At 37.7% G+C, this 24,846-nt stretch overlaps 1 protein-coding gene across 1 annotated transcript in view; it reads left to right on the top strand.

The window, feature by feature from the left end:
* Window positions 1–24,846, top strand: part of vldlr (very low density lipoprotein receptor) — a 49,314-nt gene that overhangs the window by 1,762 nt on the left and 22,706 nt on the right. Inside the window, exons 2-8 of the mRNA XM_061980805.2 lie at window positions 10,353–10,472; window positions 10,639–10,761; window positions 14,513–14,635; window positions 19,989–20,197; window positions 22,367–22,529; window positions 22,777–22,899; window positions 23,720–23,842. Coding sequence (XP_061836789.2) covers window positions 10,353–10,472; window positions 10,639–10,761; window positions 14,513–14,635; window positions 19,989–20,197; window positions 22,367–22,529; window positions 22,777–22,899; window positions 23,720–23,842 — 984 coding nt within the window. The remainder of the gene's footprint in view (window positions 1–10,352; window positions 10,473–10,638; window positions 10,762–14,512; window positions 14,636–19,988; window positions 20,198–22,366; window positions 22,530–22,776; window positions 22,900–23,719; window positions 23,843–24,846) is intronic.

Consider the following 24,846-nt stretch of genomic DNA (forward strand, 5'->3'; position numbering starts at 1 on the left):
TGTGAATGCTCCAAAGCATTCACACATGATTTTCTACACCAAAATTCATCTATTTATTATTATTCAACTTATTATTCTTCAGATTTTGGCGCGTTCTACCTTCCACATTTTTCACCTGATTCAAACTGTTCAGCCTATTCAGGAATCGCAGGCTTTTCCTTGACAAATTCCCAGAATTCCAGGTTTTCCGGGACATTTTTCCCATTCAAAATGAATTGGCCATTTATTCAAACTTCCATTTCCACAATTTTCAACCGATTGGAAACCATTCTGGAAATTCAAACTTCCCTTTTTCCAAGTTCAAAAAAATTCCAGGATTTTTCCAGAATTCCTGGTTTTCCAAAGCCCTATTTCCACTCTTTTTTCTGGCGACTACTCCTTCCACGTCTTAACGCATTTCAACCGTTCCACCGTCAAAAACATTACTTTTAAATTCCCGTTTTTCCAGGAATTCCGTAATACCATTTCTCAATTCAACATGTTAACTACTGCAGCATTTCTCAACCGATTTTTGAAAAATTTAAACACCAACCATTTCAACTCATTCAGACCATTGGGGTGGTTTAACTCGGTTGGTAGAGTGGCCGTGCCAGCAACTTGAGGGTTCCAGGTTCGATCCCCGCTTACGCCATCCTAGTCACTGCCGTTGTGTCCTTGGGCAAGACACTTTACCCACCTTTCTCCCAGTGCCACCCACACTGGTTTAAAAATCCATCCATCCATCTTCTTCCGCTTATCCGAGGTCGGGTCGCGGGGGCAGCAGCTTAAGCAGGGAAGCCCAGACTTCCCTCTCCCCAGCCACTTCGTCCAGCTCCTCCAGATCCCGAGGCGTTCCCAGGCCAGCCGGGAGAGATAGTCTTCCCAGCGTGTCCTGGGTCTTCCCCGTGGCCTCCTACCGGTCGGACGTGCCCGAAACACCTTCCTAGGGAGGCGTTCGGGTGGCATCCTGACCAGATGCCCGAACCACCTCATCTGGCTCCTCTCGATGTGGAGGAGCAGCGGCTTTACTTTGAGTTCCCCCCGAATGACAGAGCTTCTCACCCTATCTCTAAGGGAGAGCCCCGCCACTCGGCGGAGAAAACTCATTTCGGCCGCTTGTACCCGTGATCTTGTCCTTTCGGTCATGACCCAAAGCTCATGACCATAGGTGAGGATGGGAACGTAGATCGACCGGTAAATCGAGAGCTTTGCCTTCCGGCTCAGCTCCTTCTTCACCACAACGGATCGATACAGCGTCCGCATTACTGAAGACGCCGCACCGATCCGCCTGTCGATCTCACGATCCACTCTTCCCCCACTCGTGAACAAGACTCCGAGGTACGGGAAGTCCTGTGGGGAGTGCTCAGAGAGTATGGGGTAATGGACTGTCTTATTGTGGCAGTTCGCTCCCTGTATAATCAGTGTCAGAGCTTGGTCCGCATTGCCGGCAGTAAGTCGGACACGTTTCCAGTGAGGGTTGGACTCCGCCAAGGCTGCCCTTTGTCACCGATTCTGTTCATAACCTTTATGGACAGAATTTCTAGGCGCAGTCAGGGCGTTGAGGGGATCTGGTTTGGTGGCTGCAGGATTAGGTCACTGCTATTTGCAGATGATGTGGTCCTAATGGCTTCCTCCGGCCAAGATCTTCAGCTCTCACTGGATCGGTTCGCAGCCGAGTGTGAAGCGACTGGGATGGGAATCAGCACCTCCAAGTCAGAGTCCATGGTTCTCTCCCGGAAAAGGGTGGAGTGCCATCTCCGGGTTGGGGAGGAGATCTTGCCCCAAGTGGAGGAGTTCAAGTACCTCGGTTTAAAAAATCTAACTTGGATATTGGGTTCCACTATGTAAAGTGTTTTGAGTCACTAGAGAAAAGCGCTATATAAATATACTTCACTTCACCATTCAATTTATTTTATTTTATTTTTTTATATCAAATTCCCGCTTTCCCTGAATTTTCCAAATTTTGGGGAAAATTCCAATTGAAACCAATGGGACATTTTTCAAAGTTCCACAATTCCCACATTTTGTCTGATTCCAACTTCAAAATATTCAGCCTGTTTGTTGCTCTACTTCAACTATTAAAAAAAATAATCCAGGATTTCACTTTAACTTCAGCATTGGAGCATTCACACGCAATTTCTTCAGGAATTGCCTCATCGAGTTAAATTTGCGATTAATCGATTTCCTCCCTTCCAAAAAAAACCCCTGTATTCTTACCCTAAATTGGTGTGCTTTTATTTTTGACCTTATTTCACATCTGTACCCTGCGTTTGCTTATCCCCCAGATAAAATGATTTGATGTTGGTTTGGAGCGTATTAATATCAAATAGTCTTCAGTCAACACCTGCTGGTGCAGACAATTTAGGTCACACAGGTGAGTTAAATCTAATCAGGATTAGCGTGGACGCATTTAGCGTCTGTAAAGATTTTAAAGGAGACCTATTTGATTATTCTAATCAACATTTCACACAAGGGTGTCAAACTCATTTTAGATCCGGAGCCCAAATGGAGAAAAATCTACTTCCAAGTGGGCCGGACTGGTAAAATCACGGCACGATAACTTAAAAATAAAGACAACTTAAGATTGTTTTATTTAAAAATACAAGCACGTTCTGAAAATGTAGAAATTGTTTTTTTTTGTTTTTTTTACACTTACATGTTGCTGTGAATTTGTCATTTATATTATCTGAATAAATTGTGACAGTCTACTCATTGGTGTTAATTTTCTATGAAGATAAAAAAAATATCAAAATCAAATTACATGTTTATGTAGTTTGATCATTTTCCTCGACTGGTGTACTTGCATCATGTGGTTTTTTTGTACATTTGTAGCATCTACAAAGATACAAATAATTGCTATTGCGACATCCAGTGGACACATTTAGAACAGCTGTTTCTTTCATTCAAAATTTTCAGGTTAATTTTTATACTTGGCGAACTCATCCCGAGGGCCGGATAAAACCTGTTTGCGGCCCTCTGGCTGTGCGTTTGACACCCCTGATTTAACACAATTCCTAGTGGTTTAGAAATATGTATTGAATTCGCTTACATATTATTCCAGCCATATTTGTAACCAGATTTCTGAGTTTCTGCAAATTTTGTAAAGACATTCCCAGATTGCAAATGAAACCCTTCTCACTCCACCCTCAAAGTATCCGCATTTATCCTTTTGAGCAAACCAGGTCATCTTGCGTTCAAAGGCCAAGATTTCCTCCAGCATCTACAGGGCTGTGCCTCCTTTTTTCCCTGAAGACCTTAAGTGTGCTGTCATATCCACCATAAAGTGCAGCTTTTCCAGCCACTCGGGCTGATCTAGCTCAGGAAATATGAGCCCTTATCTTTTCAGGAAAGTTTTTACGTTCCGCAGACACAACTGCTTCAGCGCCTCCCCTCTGGACAGCTACCGGACTCTGTGTTGCAGGAGATCGATTGTTTTCAACTTTTTCCAATAATTAACGGAGCTGTCGCTAGTTTAACCTTTTGCCAGTATTTTGTTCAGTCTGAATGACAAGATTGATCTGTCATTGCTTGCTTACCAGGGGTTTGACCGCAAAAAACACCATTGCTTGGCAGCAAGTGATGACCTGTAGGGGGTGTGACGTACGTTTAGACAAAATATTAAAAGGTTTTGTTTTTATATTACAAGATCACAGAGCCCGCCAAAATAACGGTTACATTAATTGACACAATTGAATAAAATAAATACAAATTAAATAGCCATTATTCATTAACATTTTCTTTCAAAGCTAAGGAGCCAGGGCAGAGGCATGAAAGAGCAGCATGCGGCTCCAAAGCCGAGGGTTGCCACCCCTGCTCTAGACTTACGAATCTACTTGTTAATTTCCTTTTTAATAACTGCTTACTTTCTGCTGTAATGCGGTTCCATTTACACTATTATGCAAAACATTTTTTACCTGGTTGTGCCGGCTGTTATTTGGGATCTGCATAAGTCCTGAAAATTTGAAATCGAACCATGGAGGCATTGCGGAGATATTAATAAAATCTTGGCTTCTTTCTTAATTTCTGCCAAACGAGCTGTTTGAAATTTGCTATATGTCTTGATGTTTTGTAAAGTGATGTCAGTGGATTATTCATATACTGCATGCTAAAAATTTACCCAGAGTGCCTTGCATGCGTCTGCCATTGTAGTTCGCACTGTAATCAATAAGCTTTTTATTTTATTTTTATCCAATCCTCTTGTTGTGGGGCTGATTGACTCATACATGCATCATCCGCTGTTGCCATTTCTAATGCAAAGTAGCGTATAGTTCAAACTCATATCTGTCAGACTCCCCATGGAAGTGCTAAAAACAACAAAGTGGGGCATGGAGAAGACTGTCAAAGTGTAAGCATATAAATAAGACCTGCCTACAAAACGGCGCATTCCACAGAGCTTGATAACTGTCTGTAAAATATAAGCTGTGCACAATTTTGTTTGGTCAATTTGAAGCTAGCTTAGCGTTAAAGTTGGCTATTAACATGCCTGCTCCTGGCTTGTGGTCCATGTTTAACTTAGTCCTGCGGTGATAAAGTAAATTGATCATGATACTTAAGTCTATGAAATGCAGTTTATTTGCTGTAATGAAGGTGATTTTTAATTTCACACGGTGTATGAAGACCCATAATTAGCTGCTAGCCGCTTGTCAGCCGTGAGACTAAATACATGGTGTCATCACTTGTGATTGCATTAATTGGCAAAGGCCAATCACATAATTTTTTACGTAAATTGTCCGATATTGATCGGCACAGCCCTACTGTCATCTTACATTTCTTGTTTCATCGAACCAAGTTGTATTGTCGCAATGGCGCTGTCTTTTTCATCTGAGTTTAGCAGCTAGAAGATGGAACGGCAATTGTGCTTCCACTTCAAAGCGCAAAAAAAATATACTTTGATGTTCATCCCGCAGCGAGCGAATTTGTCCAAAAGATGGCGCCATAACACAAAGAATAATACACTTTTTCAGTGACTTTGCTTGTATTGTATGAAATCTATTTGCCTTCCGCCCGAGTGCAGCTGGAATTGGCCCCAAGAGGGACAAGCGGTAGAAAATGGATGGATGGGTACTTGCATTATGGCCGTTGGCGAAGAAAAAATTCATAAATTTGCCGGACAGATTTATAAGATGCAGGGTTTAAAAGGTAGGAAAAAAAGTAGTGGCTTATAGTCTGGAATTTATGATGAATGTTAAGTAGGGCCAGAGTTTCCTCCAGATTGCCAGTATACATTTGGTTGAGGCATGGTTGTCATATTGACATGATTAATTTAACTGGCAATGATGCATGTATTTTCTTCAAAAACGCTAAACAAATGTTTTCATATATTTAAAAACAAATATTGGTATTACCATATTTTTTCTTGTTTTGCTTTTTGTTCAACTCTTTCTGCTCGTTTTCAAATGTACTCATCTCTCCTTATATGTTGGAATGTCAGTACCTTCTTTAATGCGACTGTTAGCCATACTGAACGCTGTGTGCCTCTCAGGCTACGGGGAAATTGTAGAAATTAAGCTTGTTTAGCTATGTTTGAATCCAAGTAGAGGAAGAGAATGCCACATGCTAAAAATATAGTTGGCTGTCTCTGTAGCAGAAGCTCCAGATCTAAAGTATAACTATCTTAGTTTCCACTGATTTATGGTGGGGTTTGTAATATTTTAATGTGTTTTAAATTACATATGATTTTGGTTCTTGTGCTTATGATGATCATCAGATATTTAAACCTTATTTATTGAATCAAAAATACTGAATAAAAAATACTGAAATTGATCATAGTGGATTTGCAAACAGCCAAAATTATGCACAAAGCGTACCTTGCTACCCAAGAACGTAAAATTCTTCACAAAAGAGAAATGTAACTTAAAATATTTATGTACGTACAACACTTAAAACATTTTAGTATGTGGAATTCATCTGTGGAATAGACTACGTAAAGAAATCAATGTACTAATATGATTAGTTTAAAGCGGAACTGCACTTCTTGGGGAATTTTGCCTATGGTTCACAATCATAAGACATGACAATGGAAGTGGTTTTTTTTTTTAATGCACGATAACTTGTAAATGTCAGTTTACAACAGAGCCAATGGGATATTCTCTATTCCGCCCATAAAACCATCCAAAAACCGCCAACAATACTCATTTACATTTTGTGACTTGAATGTTAACCAAGTATTAAGGATATTATCATAAGCGCTATTTATAGCAGTATCGTGATCACCAGCGTGTGTGCGTATATTGACATTAAGTGGCAAACTGTTTCCTTGCTTGTGGAAGTTTATTGTAGATAATAAATAATGCCTCTCACCTGGATCGTAGAAAGATGAGGACGTATTAGACAAGTTGGTACACTTTGACAGCCAATTTAAAAGATGCTTGGTTTCCCCCCTCGTCTTCAGGATTATAACAAGTTTCTCTCAAGCGACCTCTTAATGACAGCAGACATTGTACAGTAAGTGATGTTGTTTTTGTTGGCTCATAGTCTGCAGTGATAATCAGTGGCGACGTTGAGGGAAAAAAAGCGAATGTCGTGATGCATTTTGAGATTAATGCACCAGGTATGCTTAAAATTAGTGAAATACATAAATGTTTAATGATATAAATTTGACTTTCATGACATTACATGTACACTTGCCGCATGCATATAAAACCTTAATGGAGGTGGGGTTTTTTTGTTTATTTTTTAAGGAATTTATAGGGAGAGCAGAGAGACTCCAATTAGCTTAATTGTAAGCGTACCTCTATCGCATTTATTTACTATTTAGAATGCATAAAGAAACGTGTTCTTTGTGGATTGTGAATAATAGGCAAATTCCTAATTGTGTACAAATTGAGAACTGGAAGTGAACAAAGGTGTTAGCAATTGCATATATATATATATATATATATATATATATATATACTCTGCTTCTCCCTGCTCCCTTTCAAGCATGTTAAAAGTAGAAACTAAATATTGTGATGTATCATTTTGCAATTGTATGCATGTTTGAAATCAACTTAAACCATAAAGATAGCAATTGTGAACTAGTTTGGCTATTTAATTATAAATACAAAGTAATTTTTTTTATTATTACTGGTTTACATATCAGTGATGTCTAAATTGTATATGGAGGTTTAAGTATTTTGTAAGTCGGTGTTATTTTACTTTGTATTCATGCCATTGTGTATACAACAGTTTGTAAACTTGGGGCTAACAGGTTTCTCTCCAATGGAATGTGCCCAAGTCATGTCACTTAAAGTGTCTACTTTGAGAACATTCTGATATTTAATAATAGGTTTTTATTTTCATTATTTACTTAAAAATATTGACGTATTTTATCTTGTGTATCTTTTAATTTGTATGGTTGTTGGTGTAAACATTAGTACACATAATTTGAGTGTGTACTATTAAACCTATCAAAGCTTCTACTGTGCATACACTTAACATACCCACCACCTCATCTTCTTTTTCTGCCAGGACAAACAAACCCACACAAGTACTCACTCGCATATCAAAATTGTACACATTTCTTTGAAAAGGCGTCAGGCAAATAGCAGCAAGAGCGATGTCACCAACATTGGCCTGATTAAAATGGATGGAGCTTCCCTCTACTGCATGCTAGACCCAGATCCTTGGCTACACGAGCACAGGCTGTGTGGGGGTGCATTTGGCTCCTGAAGTAGGCGTTGTGGTGGACTTGAGGAGGAGGGGAAATGCACAACACTGTTTCTGTTGCTGGGTAAAATTACATGAACGTGACCTCCAGTGCGACAGCATTTATAAAAAGCACAATAGATTTCCTTTTTTTTTTTTTTTTTTTTTTTTGTGAGCAAGGTGTTAAAAGCAAGTTGGTGCTTGCTGTAAATTTCAGAAATGTTTCCCAGTCTGCTTTTGTTAACTGAGTTTGATGCACATATTTTGACATGAAACAGTTGGAGTGAAAAAACTTGGTTTTCTTTCTTGGCATTAAGTGTAGTTCCTTTTTTTTCCAGGAAATGTATTGGTCATAGTCTGACTTACTTTTTTGTGCTGAATGTTCAGTTTCTTGCAAGTCCTGAGTATACTGCTTAATCAATCAGTGCATTTTAATTGACATACTTTGTCCAACTTGTCTGTCACTTGCATGCCTTTTTTGTTTTGTAAGCATTTGTTTGAAATATCGCTTGGCATTATAATGTATTAACATACTTATTTCAGTATTATGACTTGGTTGCAATGTACCAGCCTGAAAGTGCTGTAGTTGTGCTACTGTATAGGCTTAAAGGTGGTTGACTGGAACCTTTTGTTCAGCTTGTCGTTTTATTTTAGTTGGTTTTGAGGAGAATAAACCGTTTAAATCTAACTAACTAATGTATCCCCCTGAATAGTATTTGGCCTAAACCAGTCCTTCTCAAATAGTGAGGTGGGCGTGATGCGATGCCAGGGGGTGCACGTGTGACACCCCCCCCCCCCCCCCCCCCTGGCCAGAATGTTATTAAGCGTATGTAGCACTTGGCTTTACTGTAACCACGATGGGAGACGAAGAAAGACCGGTGTTGTATCCTTTTTAAAGTTAATAAGCTTGCAATGCTATGCAGAGTTATAGTTAACAATTTTATAGACAAGTTATACTTATGTGGGGGGGGGGAATATGTTCTTCTTCTGAGGGCAGCAATAGAAAATATATGAGAAGCCCTGGCCTAAAGCAAGAATCAAGGTCAAATGGAGTTATTATAAGATCTTTAGTCATTGTCACCTCTGACAGGCATACACTTGCTGCAAAAATAGTTCAGAGATTTGATTCTTGATTTGTATAGTTTAAAAAATACCAGCTGTGTACGACTCAAACAGGGAACACATGCAATTAAACTGACAATTACAGCTATACTACAAATTTTTTTTATGGATATTCAGCTTTAATTAAAATTTCACAATGAAACGAAAAAATTACTTATGTGAATTTAATTTGACCTTCACTAAACTTTTGAATGCACAAATCCAACTGTTTAATCTTTCTCTACTTTTTGCACAACTCACTGTTCTAAAAAGGAACTGAATGGCTACATTATAAATTCTACATTGTCTTTTCACAAAGTATGACTGTTTCCAACTGAAGGACATTGTTTCACACCCATTTCAATTTTGCTTTTCAGCTCTTTGTTAGAGAATAGCAAGTTGTGGCTTATAAAAAAAATAAATAAAATACTAAAACATTAAACAAAATGCATGGAAAGGTTTAGAGAATGTCAGACTAATTCCTTTGTCAATGGTGTAGTGCATTTTAGCTTCATCTTGAAATTTCACCACAAAAATCTTAGTTATTAACAATGTTTTGTGAGTATGTTCAATGCATTTACTGCAAAGTGTATGAGTTCCAGCAAGCAAATTAAAACTTTGACCAAATACCACTTTCGATCAGGAGTCAAACGGACGGCCCATGGGCCGGATCAGGCCCGCGAACTGGTTTAACCGGCCCACAGGATGAGTTTGCCAAGTATAAAAATTAACCTGAAATTTTTTAATGAAAAACAGCTGTTCTAAATGTGTCCTCTGGATGTCTCAATAGCCACTCTTTGTATCTTTGTAGATGATGCTCCATAGATACAAAATTAACCACATGATATTAGTCCATCAGTTGAGGAAAATTAATAAATAACATACTGTATTTGGTTTTGATGTAATTTTTTTTTAATCTTGATCGATTGAACCTTAACACCAATGAGTTGAGTGATAAACATTATCACATAATGTATTCAGAAAATATAAATAATGACAAAGTATATGTACTATTAACCGCAACAGGTAATTGTAAACAAAAACATGATTTGTACAATTTCAGAATGTGCTTTTTCTATTTTTAAACAAAGAAAATCTGAAGTTGTCTATTTTTAAGTTATGGTACTGTGATTTTACCAGTCCCGCCCACTTGGGAGTAGTTTTTTCTCCATGTGGCCCCCGATCTAAAATGAGTTTGACACCCCTGGTTTGAAAACATTCATTTGCAATGTTAATTTGATTAGCGCGTGCACAGTGATGCCGCAAGTACTCACCGGTGCGATATTGTATTCTAATACTAACTGGTGGGCCAACGGTATATAAACAAGACTTTTTGATTCCTGAGGTATTGGAATCATGCTCTGTTATGTTTATTTAAACTCACTCGGGCCCTATGATTTCTAAGTTAACAGAAATGGCCAATAAAAACATTTATTAAACGCAGAATATCACGAAAATTTAAGTTTTTGCATTCAACAGTGGACATGTTATTGATTACATGAAAAGCACACTATGGTGGTAAAATACTGAACGTGTAAATAAAGACAATTTGTAAAAAAAAAAAAAAAAACTGATTGCATAGGGCTCAAATCCTTTGTGTAAAGCCTATTCTTTTATAATTTTCTGTTTTGTCTGAATCTCTGCAGGAACTAAGACCGAATGTGAGGCCAACCAGTTTCAATGTGAAAATGGGCGGTGCATCACATCTGTTTGGAAGTGCGATGGAGACGAGGACTGCTCTGATGGCAGCGATGAACGTTCATGTGGTAAGCAACTGCAGCATTTAACTCTGTTCTACATGGAGTCAAAGTTAATACTATTAATGTGCATTTTTATTTATTGGGAAGTTACGAAAATAGTCTCACGTTTGTATTACCTTGTCAACTTTTCTCCCTCTCTGAATGATTGCCTGTCTTTTCTCTCCCACGCCAGTTAAAAAGGTTTGTCCAGCGTCTGACTTTGTATGCAATAATGGCCAGTGTGTTCCAAAGCGATGGCACTGCGATGGGGAGCCAGACTGCGAGGACGGGTCAGACGAGAGCGTAGAAATCTGCCGTAAGTACAGATTTTGCTTCCTTCCACAAATTCTAAATAAGTTTCGCTAACCGGACACAAAGAATGGATGACTTAACACAAGGACTTATATTCACTTTTATGAATGTCATGTTTTGATGCACTCGTTTGGCTGTTACAGCCATTATATGAATGGTCATTTGACTAAAATTATCAATTTGATTTCATTCTAATAAATATATAATTGATTATCAACTCCCTATTGGTGACATGTTTACCGGTATATCACAAGTGAAACTGAATCGACAGTGCACCTGGTTGTAGACAAATGGTTCTCTTGATTTTTCTGTTTTGTTGCATTGATGCGTTTATTAGTTTTACCTTATCAACCAGTATTTTTTCCATTACTGATCTATACTCATGATTGTGAATTTGATCATTAATTTTAAACATCGCTTACTTTTACTTTAATAACAGTTTTAATAATTCATGAAACTTTCTTTGTTCAACTGAAGGTCTTAGCCTTGCTAATTTTATTTATGTGCGTGTGATTTGAGTTCTCAGCATACCTGCACTGTACACCGATTTAGACACACGTACAGCTACTGCTGTTTATAGCCCTATTCTATTCTGCCGTTCCATTCTTGGCAATGGTAATACTGACTTGAACTTGATTTTTAGTAATCATTCTGATCCAAACAATTTTAATAGCTTGATACAACAAGCCGACATTATTGATCTTTTTGGAGGGTAAATGTGTTAAAATTGGGCCATTAAATATGAATAAATGTTTAACCAACTTATTTTAAAAAATGAATAACATTTGTTTAATCATTTCAGGGCTTTTTGATGGTAGATATGCTTATGATTAGTAGCTAAATTGCAGGTCTGTCAACCGATTAAAATTTTTAATCGCCATGTTATCGTTGTCAGCTCAGGATTAATTGTTTTTTCATGATTTTGTTTAATTTAGACATGTTTTACTTTTATAGTAATGCTGGAGCAGATATGTATGCTTGCTTTAAAGGGGAACATTATCACAATTTCAGAAAGGTTAAAACCATTAAAAATCAGTTCCCAGTGGCTTATTTTATTTTTCGAAGTTTTTTTTCAGAATTTTACCCATCACGCAATATCCCTAAAAAAAGCTTCAAAGTGCCTGATTTTAACCATAGTTATATACACCCGTCCATTTTCCTGTGACGTCACACAGTGATGCCAAAACAAACATGGCGGATAGAACAGCAAGGGAAAGCGACATTAGCTCGGATTTCAGCGGCTTAAGCGATTTAACAGATTACGCATGTATTGAAACGGATGGTTGTAGTGTGGATGCAGGTAGCGAAAACGAAATTGAAGAAGAAACTGAAGCTATTGAGCCATATCGGTTTGAACTGTATGCAAGTGAAACCGACAGACACGACAGCCAGCGACACGGAAGAAAGAGGACGAATTCGGCGATCGCCTTCTACCCAACGATTGGTATGTTTGTTTGGCATTAAAGGAAACTAACAACTATGAACTAAGTTTACAGCATATGAAATACATTTGGCAACAACATGCACTTTGAGAGTGCAGACAGCCCAGTTTTCATCAATTAATATATTCTGTAGACATACCCTCATCCGCGCTCTTTTCCTGTAAGCTGATCTGTCCAGTTGGAAATGCATCTGCTTTGAGTGTCGCAGGATATCCACACATTCTTGCCATCTCTGTCGTAGCATAGCTTTCGTCGGTAAAGTGTGCGGAACAAACGTCCAATTTCTTGCCACGTTCGCATCTTTGGGCCACTGGTGCAACTTGAATCCGTCCCTGTTCGTGTTGTTACACCCTCCGACAACACACCGACGAGGCATGATGTCTACAAGGTACGGAAAACAGTCGAAAAAACGGAAAATAACAGCTGATTTGACTCGGTATTTGTAATGTGTTTGAGAAAATGGCGGATTGCTTCCCGATGTGATGTCACGTTGTGACGTCATCGCTCCGGGAGTGAATAATAGAAAGGCGTTTAATTCGCCAAAATTCACCCATTTAGAGTTCGGAAATCGGTTAAAAAAATATATGGTCTTTTCTGCAACATCAAGGTATATATTGACGCTTACATAGGCCTGGTGATAATGTTCCCCTTTAAACAAATGGTTGGTAATTGTTTTAAGTGATCCAGAAGAATAATGGAATGTTTTCAATGATGCTTTAACAGTATGTTAAAGAAAAGTATATTTGAAATATCCTGAAAATAAAATCTTAATGTTGCTTAAGTCAGCTGACCTACGTACCGCAGTAATTTTTAGCAAAATGTCCAGATAAAATGCTTTAAGCAGCTCAAAACAATTGTGTACAATTGTTCAAGTTTAGCCTGGCAGAGTAAAGTTAAAGTAATGAAATGTATGTCCGGCAATGGGAAAAAAATAAACAATTTCAAATGTATTGATCTGATAAAAATGTTATCTTATTTGAATAAAGTGCAAACACTTTAGGTTGAATTAACACAAGGAAACTTCTTCGGCTCACTTTCAACATTGACGACATTTTCAATAAAACTACAGTAACCAACATTTGAAGAGTAGATTTACCTGCTAAATAAAGTTCCTAGACTGTATCTGGAGTCATGAATGTAGGTCAGTTTCCCAGGTGTACGTAAGCATGTGTGCCCCCTCATCCTTGTTGATGGTGTTGACCAGGAAGCATATATGACAATGCTCTATTATTGAGAGAGAACTTCATAGAAAAACATAAAATTCGCAATGAATGGATCCTGAGCTGTAGCTATTTTACTATTTCCTGGTGTCTTTAGTGTCCTGCATGCACACACCGCGTATTCGAGCGGGTAAATGGCGATCAAGACAAAAAAACGTTCGTCCGATATTGTCAGCATCTGATGGCATGAAGCTGAACAAGTTAAAAAAACAAACAAAACATTTGGAAATTGAACATGTACACACGTATAAGTTGTTGAAAAAACTTCTCAAATGCTGTGCCAAATAGAGCAATTTTAACAACACAGCCAAATTTTATTTCCATTTTGCCTGTTTCAGTTTTGACTTACCGTATTTTTCGCACTATAAGGCGCACCGGATTATAAAGCGCGCCTTCAATGAATGGTATAGATCAAAACTTTGTTCATATATAAGGCGCACCGGATTATAAGGCGCACTGTCAGCTTTTGAGAAAATTGGAGGTTTTTAGGTGCACCTTTTATAGTGCGGAAAATACGGTAAGTCTGTGAAACCTGGCTAATACTTGGTACCGATGGGCCATGCAATAATTGTTGCGTTGTGACGTACACCTCCAAAATAATTAAGAAAAGCAACCGGAGAGCGCAGAGCTCCATCAGGCTCTACCTGAATCCACAATGATCTGAGTCGCCCCCGAAATGTAGTCATTTATTCCTTGCCTCATTTCTGATATTTCACTTTGCTATCTATAGCGGAAGAAATAGGCTCGTAATGTAAACGAAAGGTATAGTAGTAGAAATAATCCAGATGAGGCCCAAAATCCAACAAATTATTTTATCTAATTTCATAAATTTTCTGAAAGTTTAATGAAAATCTGCCCATAACTTTGAGTTATGTTTCTAACTCATAATACAATCAACTTCCTGGCAGGGGTAATAAACTGTTTCAATGTGGGGTTCAATAATATTGAGTGCAACTCTACCGTATCTATTTCAATTATCACGAGTTATCCCAATGCATTGTCTTTTGAAGGGCATCATTTAAATCAGTTATTATGAGAACACAAACTGCTGACAAAAATTGATTAACCCTCCTGGATTTTTGTAATCATGCAGACATGCGAACATGCCGTTTGAATGAGTTAAGCTGCGGAGCAGGCACCACTCAGTGTATCCCCAACTTCTGGAAATGTGATGGTGAAAAAGACTGTCACAATGGAGAGGATGAAGTTGACTGTGGTAAGTGAATGCCTACAAATATCTACACCATTGGGTGGCCATTCAGTACATGTGTTTTGAATATAGTGTTTAGATTTCTTCAGATTATTTCTGAAACTATGGACAGGCATTAATTACGCAGTTATGCAAAGCTATAATTGTGTGCTGGAGGCCATTCACGCAGTTCTTATTGTTATTCAGTTTTCTTTTCTCATTGCTCAGTCCTAGCACCTAACTTTTGGTATGTTAGCATATTCACCATTCTCATTTGGCATAGCATATGCTGACATGGAATGATGTAAAATCACTACAGCTCTGCCTTGGCACTTCTGGCATTCTGTGCTTCTTGCGAAGTGCCATTCTGCAATCTCTTTGCATTCAAGCCATTTTGTTAGTTTAAAATGACTATATATATATGCTTAACCTCTTTTCAGTGCAGTGCTATCTACGCCCGGGCCTTTCTTTGATAGGTTAATTAATGGAACGATAAATAAAAATTATCTCTAACATTGCCAGCCTTGATACCGCCGGCCTTCAAGATCATTCACTCATCGATTTCAGCATGTGTGCATTTCAAATCAAACTTACTCAAAGCGCTTTTCATAAATGCAACACTTGACGCTTTACGGAGTTTAAGATAATAGGTTACTCACATCCCCCATCAAGCGAACACACACACAAATGAATGCATGTCTGAGTACAGAGGAGTTAGGTGAAGAATCACTATCACATGAGCTATCAGCACCAGGAAGCCACCGAAAGCACCCCCACAGCTATGGCCCATAACCCCAGATGCAGAGGGCTCTCTTTGAGGAACGCTGAAAAGTAAAAATCAAACATTTGTACCTTGGTGAAATGAAAGGAAGAGTGCAAAGCATCTTGTCCTTAAGTGTCTTGACTTTATCTTTGTGCGGAAGGCTACGTTGCTAGCATCACACAGTGCAAAAGGTTGGTGTGATGAACACGGTATAAATATGGGGGAAAAAAGATAGCAAAATCAAATGCCTATGCACCAGTGTGGGATTATTTTGGTATAAATATGGGGAAAAAAAGATAGCAAAATCAAATGCCTATACACCAGTGTGGGATTATTTTGGTTTTAAACCTTTGGTACAAGATGAGCCTATCAACAATGATGGGGTAATTTGCTGAATGTGCTCAAGAGTGGTGTCAACAAAAAATCCAATAGGACAAACTTGCATTCCCACTTAAAACTCAACCACCCGTCTCACTATCTCCAATTGGGTGAAAGACATTCACATAAAAATGCAGATTTGTCCCGACAGTCCACACTTACTGAGGCGCTTGAACAAGGTTAGAGCAAAGGAAACCGCATAAAATGGTGTGCGCTCACAGAATGTGTGGTTCACTAGATTGCAAAAGACATGCTGCTCTTTAAAGTACCAGCAAATTGGAAAAACAAGTTGCCTGTATGTTGAAGATAGTATCATAAATATTTGATGTATGACACCGAAAGACTTCTCACAGAGATTCCCGAGCCATTTTGAAAGACCATGAGCTTGCGAGACATATTTTGTTGATCCTGAATATAAGAATGAGTTACACATTTTCGAAGCTTTGCTAAACCGGTCGAGCTTTAGTGAAACACTAAGCATCATGTAGAAGTATTGCTAAGTGCTAAACAAAAAATACAAACTAAAAACATAATTCAACTATAGCTTACTGTACAATGACTGCTCTTACTTTGATGAAGACTGATGGGATGTCCATATCTTCCCGTTTTATATGAAGAATTAATCATGATGCACACGAAGGGTTAACAAGGAAAAGTCCCTACAGACACTGTCTTCTGTTGCGTTTGTCTCCATCTCTGGGTAGGAATTGAATGTCACAAACAACTTCTGGATTTATGACTAAATCCTCCTAATATCCAATTAAGAGCTATTTGTTTGCGTATTTCCAGTGTGACTGTTCTGATACTATGGTCAGAGTGCAGAAGTGATGTCAATCTACGGAAATGATCAAAGACGTTGGGCGAGGAATATTTAAAACGGCTGGCTGAATTTGTGGCACTTTGATGTTTAGACTGTATTCATATACTTGGTGAATTGTAAATCTAATTGGATATGGTTTAATGGATAGAATGAAACACAATTAAGCATATCAAGTCAACTTGTTTTTCTTCTCTACTGGTACTTTAACACTGTTAAAACTAGCGTTTGGAAAATCACTGCAAACGTTTGACAGACCTTTATCATGTCAAGTTAGTGTTCCTCGCTCGGAATCTGCTACACTTAAGTTTGTTTTGCATACAACCTGTTATTAAATCCGCTTATACAGTAGTGTTTGTAACTATGCACTTTTGTTTACAAAGGTCCTAGCTTAATAGTTAAGCAATGTAAAACTGTACATCGGACTACATATTCAATAATAAAATGCAACCTTGTCAATATTTTATTTAGCCATATTTGTTTTGATTGTGTGTAATTGAGGGTCCCCCACCCTTAACTTATTGTATTGCTTTTGGTTGTGATTTTTATTCACGTACAACATTTTGCTTACATACGGAGCACAGTGGAACCTCAACTCAATTTGCTAACTTGATTGGTTTCTTGGACATGGTTTGTACAAGTGTGTATAGTGAAGCAGTTCCCCATAATGTAATAATAAAAAATGGGTTCTGGCCTCTACAAAAGTCCACATTTTAGTGAAAGTTTGTACACTTTGCTATACTGAACTGTATATCAAACAAATATACGGATGTGATGGATCAACTTGCCATTTAATAACTGTGCTGTATGTGCTGCCCTGGCAACATGTGCGTGCATACACTCTCAAACTTAAACATTTAAGAGTCAAATCCAGCCATATTAACATAATCAACAAGGATCTCAAGGAAAAACCAGCTGATTTTTTTAATATTTTTTTTTAACTCCACATGGATTCGCTCCATTTTGCCACTCTGGCCTGTTGGCTTTATAGGACTCATTGAGTTAGCAAAATTGGAAAAACTTGTCAAAAGGGGAAACACACAAAAGGCACACGCATTAAACTGCTGAGACGTGACTAGGAAGTCTCCTCTGCTGAAGTGAGTGGGAGGCGCCGTCTCCTCTTCAATGTGTCGCCCTGCATGCTGCCTGCCAGGCGTGCTTGCACATGGTTTGCACACTAAGGCATAGGCGGCTTAATCAAAAGGTTCATAAATAGAAACATTTTCAAATCGAGGTTCCATTGTATTTTATTTACAGTAACTTGGAGATTCGAAAGTTTAAATCTCAAATACAATGTTAAATTATACACAAAATGCAAGCTTATTGCATTTGAAAGGGTGCACTTGTATTAACTTATTATTCGGACTTTAAGGTACACTTAATCCTTTCATATTCTCAAATCGACAGTGTTTTATACCTGTTGTGTTTTAATGTACAGATTAATTCTGGTTATGCTTACTGACCTCAGAGCAATTTTATTTGGTACATTGTGTTGTATTGGAAATGTTTCTATTCAAGTAGTCAAACAAAATTGTCCTTAGATTTAAGAAGCTTGTGGATCTCAGGCACGGTTTACATTTATAGCAAGTATGAAAGGAAAAAGGTGGAGAGTGAGAGATGTCATTCTTTATATACTGAATACAGTCTGGGAGGGGTAGACTAGGCTCAGTTTGGAGGGTGGAGAGCAGGTTTCAGCTAGAAGAAAAATACTACAGGCAATATCGTTTCTTGGCAGTTGTAGGTCAACGTATCGTAGAGCAAAATTTATCAGCCCAGGCTTAGTGCGATCCTGATTGGTGTTACCAGACAATTTAGGCATTGTAATTTGCATGACCTAATGTAACTTTGCTTCTGCCTCTGATTGGCTTCCTGTACTTGGGGCTATATTCTAGCATGTTAACTGTTGGCCTTTTATCCATTGTCATGCTGAGAAGTAAATAGAATGGTTTGCATTAGTTGACAAATGTAAAAGTAGTAAACCTGTAGCTAATGTCTATATTCTGCTCTTTCTGGACGATCTTGTTTAATGTTTAGGGAAAAAAAATTACCTTACTACTTCCATAATTTCCCATTCTGTTACTAAAAGTTAATTCCTACCAAGTGCACATTTCTTGGCCAATTCAAACCATTACAAATTCTAAATGTGTTATATTTTTACAGCATTTCAACTTGAGCATTCACCTGTAATTTTCTACAGAAATTGCTTCCTCTTGTTTTGTAATGTTTTCTCGTGTCTGACTGCCAAATTCGCTATTGTGTTGCTTTAAAGAGGAACTGCACTTTTTTTTTTTTTTTAAACCATCCAAAAATACTTTATTTACATTTCGTGATTTAAATATTAACCAAGTATTAGTGCTATTATAAGCGCTAAGACAGACTGTTTACAGCGGCGCCGTGATCACAAGCTTGCGTGCCAATGTTGACATGAGCTGCTTCGTTTTCTTGCTCATCAAACTTTATTGTAGATCATAAATCATGCATCTCATCTTGAAAGTAGGACAAGGGCGTATTCCGACAAGTTTGTACACTTTGACAGCCAATTTAGACCCGGTAATGGCGAATGATACAAATACACGCTAGGTTCCGCCCCACTTTTCTTGGCGAGGATTAAAGTTAAAGTCCCAACGATTAGTCACACACACATTAGGTGTGGTGAAATTATTCTCTGCATTTGACCGATTCCCATGTTCACCCCCTGGGAGGTGAAGGGAGAAGTGAGCAGCAGCAGTGGCCACGCTCAGGAATCAGTCATTCTTCATATAAATGGGAATATACTGTATAAACATCGTAGCAGTCAGCATCCTAATTACAGCAGACATTGCACAGTGAGTGATGTTTTGTGTTTGTTGGTTGTCATAAAGTCGGCAGTGAGTCGTAATCAGTGATGTTAAAAAGCAAATGTGATGTTTTTGAAATGAGTGCGCAGGGCATGCTTAAAATTATCAAAATACGTAAATATTAAACGTTATAATTGTGCCTGTTTCTATATTACATATACTGTATATTTGCATCATGTATATAAAACCCTAATGGAGGTGTTAGGGTGTTTTTTTTGGGTGGGGTCTTTATAGGTAGAATGGAGCGGCTCCCATGGCCTCCATTGTAAGCGGACTTGATTGCATTTATTCAACATTTAAAATGCATTTTAAAAAAAACGTACATCAGTCATGTCTTTAATGATTGTGAATAGGCAAAGTTATCCCAAAATAGTGCCATTTCCCTTTTAAAGTCAATAACTCACCAAGTTGCAAGACATGATAGTATTACTCATTTTGCATCAAAGAACTTTGGTTTTCAATGTTGTAGGTAAATGTAAGAAATATCTAAATACAAATCGAGTGACCTGCAGAGAGCAAGTAATTACTATAGATATATAAATGTATTTTATTTACAAGAGAAAACATGTGATTTTTGTCCCTCAGGTAACATAACTTGCGCTCCAAATGAATTCACTTGTACCAGTGAACGCTGCATCTCTCAAAACTTTGTATGCAATGGCGAGGATGACTGTGGTGATGGCTCGGATGAGGTGGCGTGTGCGCCGTCCTCCTGCGGTCCCAGTGAATTCCAGTGCGGAAACTCCTCATGCATCCCTGTTAGTTGGCTGTGTGACGATGATGTTGACTGTCAGGTAAGAGAAACTTAAAAATGTCAAGTAAATTCACTAAACCCAGACCATATGTTTACTCCGGGTTAATGTATCCTGCTTAAAAGTACCAGAAGAATGGAAAAATTAGGTGACTTTTGATGCTTAATTGTGCTTCTTTGTATCCATTAAACCATATCCGTTTGTATTTACAATGCCACAGTTTCAGATGGCCTTTTTGAAAATGTTGCTTTGAATATCTTACATTTTCTTAGATTGATGTCACGATGGGAACGCTTCTGCACTCTGACCAGATCAGTCATACTGGCAATGTGCAAAAATTAGATGTGCTGTCTATCCTTCACGATTCCTATATAAGACAAACATATTTAGAAAATGTTTTTAATGCATTATAAGTTGTAATAAGTCCGATAACAATTTAGTCAATATGGGCAGAATAGAGAGCCCACAAAACTGTCTCAATACCCATACTAAACCTGCCAACAATACTCTATTTGCATATTGTGACCTGAATATTAACCAAAAATTGGCGATGTTATTATAAGCTCTACCGCAGACCATCTATTTTTTAGCAACGCAATGTTAAGACCGTTAAATAGCCTTTTGATGCTGTACTGTGAGCTGGCCGATGTCCTGCTGCTGCATCATCGCGTCTCTGCTCTGTAGGATAGGAGGATTTAGCCCTAAATCTAGAGGTTGTTCATCTGTGACATTCAATTTATACCCAAAGATGGAAATACACAACCGAAGACTGTCTGCAGGCAGAAACGTTTAATTTGAACTCTTTTGTGTGTATTATGTTTACATCTTCATCTAAACGGGAAGATATTGCCATCGCAGTGAGAGCAGACGTTGTACGGTCAGTGATCGTTTTGTTTAGTTTTTATTACTTCTTTAGCACTCCGCAATATTGCTCCATGATGCTTAATTTTTTTACTATAGCTGGGTCTGTTTAGCGCACAGCTTCTAATACTTGTAGCTCATCCTCTATATTCAGGCTCAAAAATATAAAATACTGGATCATTATTTGTCCCAAAGTTATCGTCGTTCGCTCTCACAAAGCCTGCATGATTTGCATTGTTGGTAATTGGTGAGGCATCTGTGGTCCCCATCTCTACGCCACAGATTTATGTGACTAACTAGTTCATTATCTCTCAAAATGACTCGAATGTCCGTGAGATTGATACTAAATTGCTCAAAAAAAATAAAGGCAACACTTAAACATAATGTAACTCTAGGTTAATCAAACTGTCTACTTGGGAAGCAACACTGATTGACAATCAATTTTACATGCTGCTCTGCAATTGGAATACACAGCCCAGCCTGTAGTGTTTCCACTTCAATTTTGAGTGACTCCAAATCCAGACCACCATGGGTTTAATACATTTCATTTTCATTGATCATTTTTGTTTTTTTTGGCAGCACATTTAAGTATGTGAAGAACAAAGTATCTAATAAGAAATTAATTCATTCTAATATAGTATTTTTTTCTGTTTTTTTGGAGTAGTTTATTTTGAGCATATCTATTTACTCCCAAACTTTGTACGTTTTTGGTGTCATAAATCAGATATATATGACTTCAATATAGAGGCAACTGTTTTTTTTATTTTTATTCTACTGGTACTTTAATGTGGAATCGCACATTTGCTTAAATCTTGCTGTAATGGTGAATGATTTTTTGACAATGGATGCCATGCATAAAAAAATTGTATATAACTGCATTATTAACAAGTAATCTAATACGTTCCCGTATGTTGCGACGTTGCTGATAGATTTGATGAAATGTGGCGCGCTACTTTTGGTTTGCATGTATTTTAATAAGATTGCATCAGACGCACAGCAAGTGTGTACAAGACTGAGGGAGGAAAAAGTTGTATACACTGGAACGAAATGGAAAATCGCAGAAGTGCATTCATTTTAACAGAGTTGATACGAGCCACTGTAGATAAATTAAGGACTAGCAATCAAAATCAGCCTGATATCTGTATAACAGTGGAACAAAAATGGTTTTATAAAGCGTATGTGACCTGGACACCCAAATATGTGAAACTTTGCAAAGCACTTTTTAATATGGAAAATTGTGCAGAGGATATTTCATAGCAACCGACTTTATTAAATATTTCAAGGAATCCAATGTTTACTGTGTGTATAGTGTAGTTAATATGCAAGTCATTGTTAAACTAATGTTTGCAGGATCAGTCGGATGAGTCTCCAACACGTTGTGGGCGTCACCCAACACCACCAGCCAAATGCTCAAGCAGTGACATGCAATGCCGTTCTGGAGAGTGTATTCACATTAGATGGAGGTGTGACGGAGACTCTGACTGCAAAGATGGCAGCGATGAAGCAAACTGTCGTATGTACAAACTTTACTTCTTTTATGCTCTACAAGTTTGAACATTTTCTCTATTACAAATCTCTGGTATGTTCACGTGTATAAAATGTACATAAAGTCCATTTTAAAACTGGGCGCATGTTTAAAATTCTGACGGATGTGAGATAAAAAATCTGACTTAATTTGTATCAGTCCAAGAGATATCTGACAAAGATTGGGTGCACATTTTTATTTTGTCTTCTGTGTGTGGCTGTGTGGCCATTGTCAGCTGTACGCACCTGTGGAGCAGATCAGTTCAAATGTGATGATGGGAACTGCATTCTGGGCAGCAGACAATGTAATGGCATCAGAGAGTGCACCGATGGATCAGATGAAGTCAACTGCAAAAACTGTAAGCACTCCTTGAGTTTTCTAAGCTCAATCCCAGTATCGATATGATCTTTGCATGATTCAGTTTGAATGTTCCACACACAACTTCGACTCAACTTCACTTTATTTTTAAGTATGCTACTCCAGAATCGAACGTGTATATATCATGATTTCTCACCCTTTCCTGTGCGGAGAATAGGGTTGTCCTGATAGTAATATTTTGGTACCGGTACCAAACCTTTTTTCGATACTTTTCAAAATAAAGGGTACCACAAAAAATTCATTTTTGGCTTCATTTTAACAAAAAAAATCTTGCGGTATGTTAAACATGGTTCTTATTACAGTCAAATAACAACAATTTTAGAAGATTTATATAAAAAATTTAATGCATTAAACACACTGGGCTTTTTTGTTGGACTGAAAGAACAATTTTATATATTACTTATTGCCTGTCATTTAGATTTAGGTTAAAATATAATAGAACGCTTTGACGTTATGATCTATGGTTGCCATTCTTGGTTTATGCTTTAAGAAAAATAAAATTAGTATATACTAAAAACCATTCTATGGCTAAAAATACACAGATAAAACATGTAGCAGGTAAAACACACTTAAAGATAAAACGCAAATTGTAGGAATTTGTTCCAAAATGTAGTCATTTGATTTGCATTAGTTTAAGTTGCGTGCATGAGTAGTTTGGATTCTATTTTGCATCAATTCATTCGTACTGTGGTAATTGTATTGGTATCGATATAAAGTACAACCCTAGTAGAGGATTAAATTTTTCAGAGGCTTGCAGAAAAAAAGAAAGGTAAGCAAAGTTTTGTTTTTTTTCTCTTCAGTGACTCAGTGTAACGGACCAGAGAGGTTCAAATGTCGCAGCGGGGAGTGTATCGAGATGAGCAAAGTGTGCAACAAGGCCCGAGACTGTCCTGACTGGAGCGACGAACCTATCAAGGAATGCAGTAAGTTCCTGAATAGATTTTGCTTAGCACTAGGATTGCTTGATTTTGAGAAAAGATCTTATTGCAACTTTTCTCTCAAATTGCAATTCACAATTTTTAGATTTTATACATGAAAATGCTTAAACAGCAAAAATAACAAGTGAAAAACCTGTTTTTTAGACTCAACATTCTTGTCTCAAGGTGCCACACATTAAAACAATATGCAATAATTTACTTTTAAAAACATCTGGCTAGGAGAATGTAGGGCTGAGCGATGTGGAAACATTTTTTTTCATATCCAGTTTCAATGTCACAATTTTTTACCTTTTTTTTTTTTGTTAAAGGCAGATTGTCCCCTGCAGGATTACTGAGTACTATTGCATCCTTACTGTTTGTAACAGACATTTCCACCATGTTTAATCCGGGTAATATATGCGACAGTAACAGCTGACAATTGTCGTTTACTTCATATTGATGATTGTTTATTAGATTTGCAACGGTACAGGCAACCCATACTACGGTTTGTACCTTGGTTTTAGAGCCGTGGTTTTGCTTTTTCGGTAAATTTTTTTGGGGGCAAAGAACTTTTTTCCTCTGGAAGTTCTTTTACTTGTCGTCACAAATTTATTTCTGCAGTAGTGGTGGACTGAATACCATATATGCGCTACATTGAGATACAAGTGTTTTGAATTACAAGCTCGGTCATGGAACCAATTGAGCTTGTAAATTGAGGTACTACTGTATAAAAATGGTTTATCTTTTATTGCAATTAGAGGTTGTATATTAGATTGGCATCTCGCACACAGATTCTGTGTGCATGGATGATACATTAATTAAATATTATGGTTTGGGATTGGCAGAATTACAAGTGAATAGAGAATTGTCCAATTGCATTAAATGGATGAGTCACATTTTGAAGCGGTTATGGAGAAATTGTAGTGCACTATTTGACTGAAACCAGCGGAGATGCTGTTAATTCAAAGTAATTTGCGGTCCAGACATAACATCCCCTATGGGACAACTAA

The sequence above is a fragment of the Nerophis lumbriciformis genome, linkage group LG20, assembly GCF_033978685.3.
Source record: "Nerophis lumbriciformis linkage group LG20, RoL_Nlum_v2.1, whole genome shotgun sequence".
NCBI lineage: Eukaryota > Metazoa > Chordata > Actinopteri > Syngnathiformes > Syngnathidae > Nerophis > Nerophis lumbriciformis.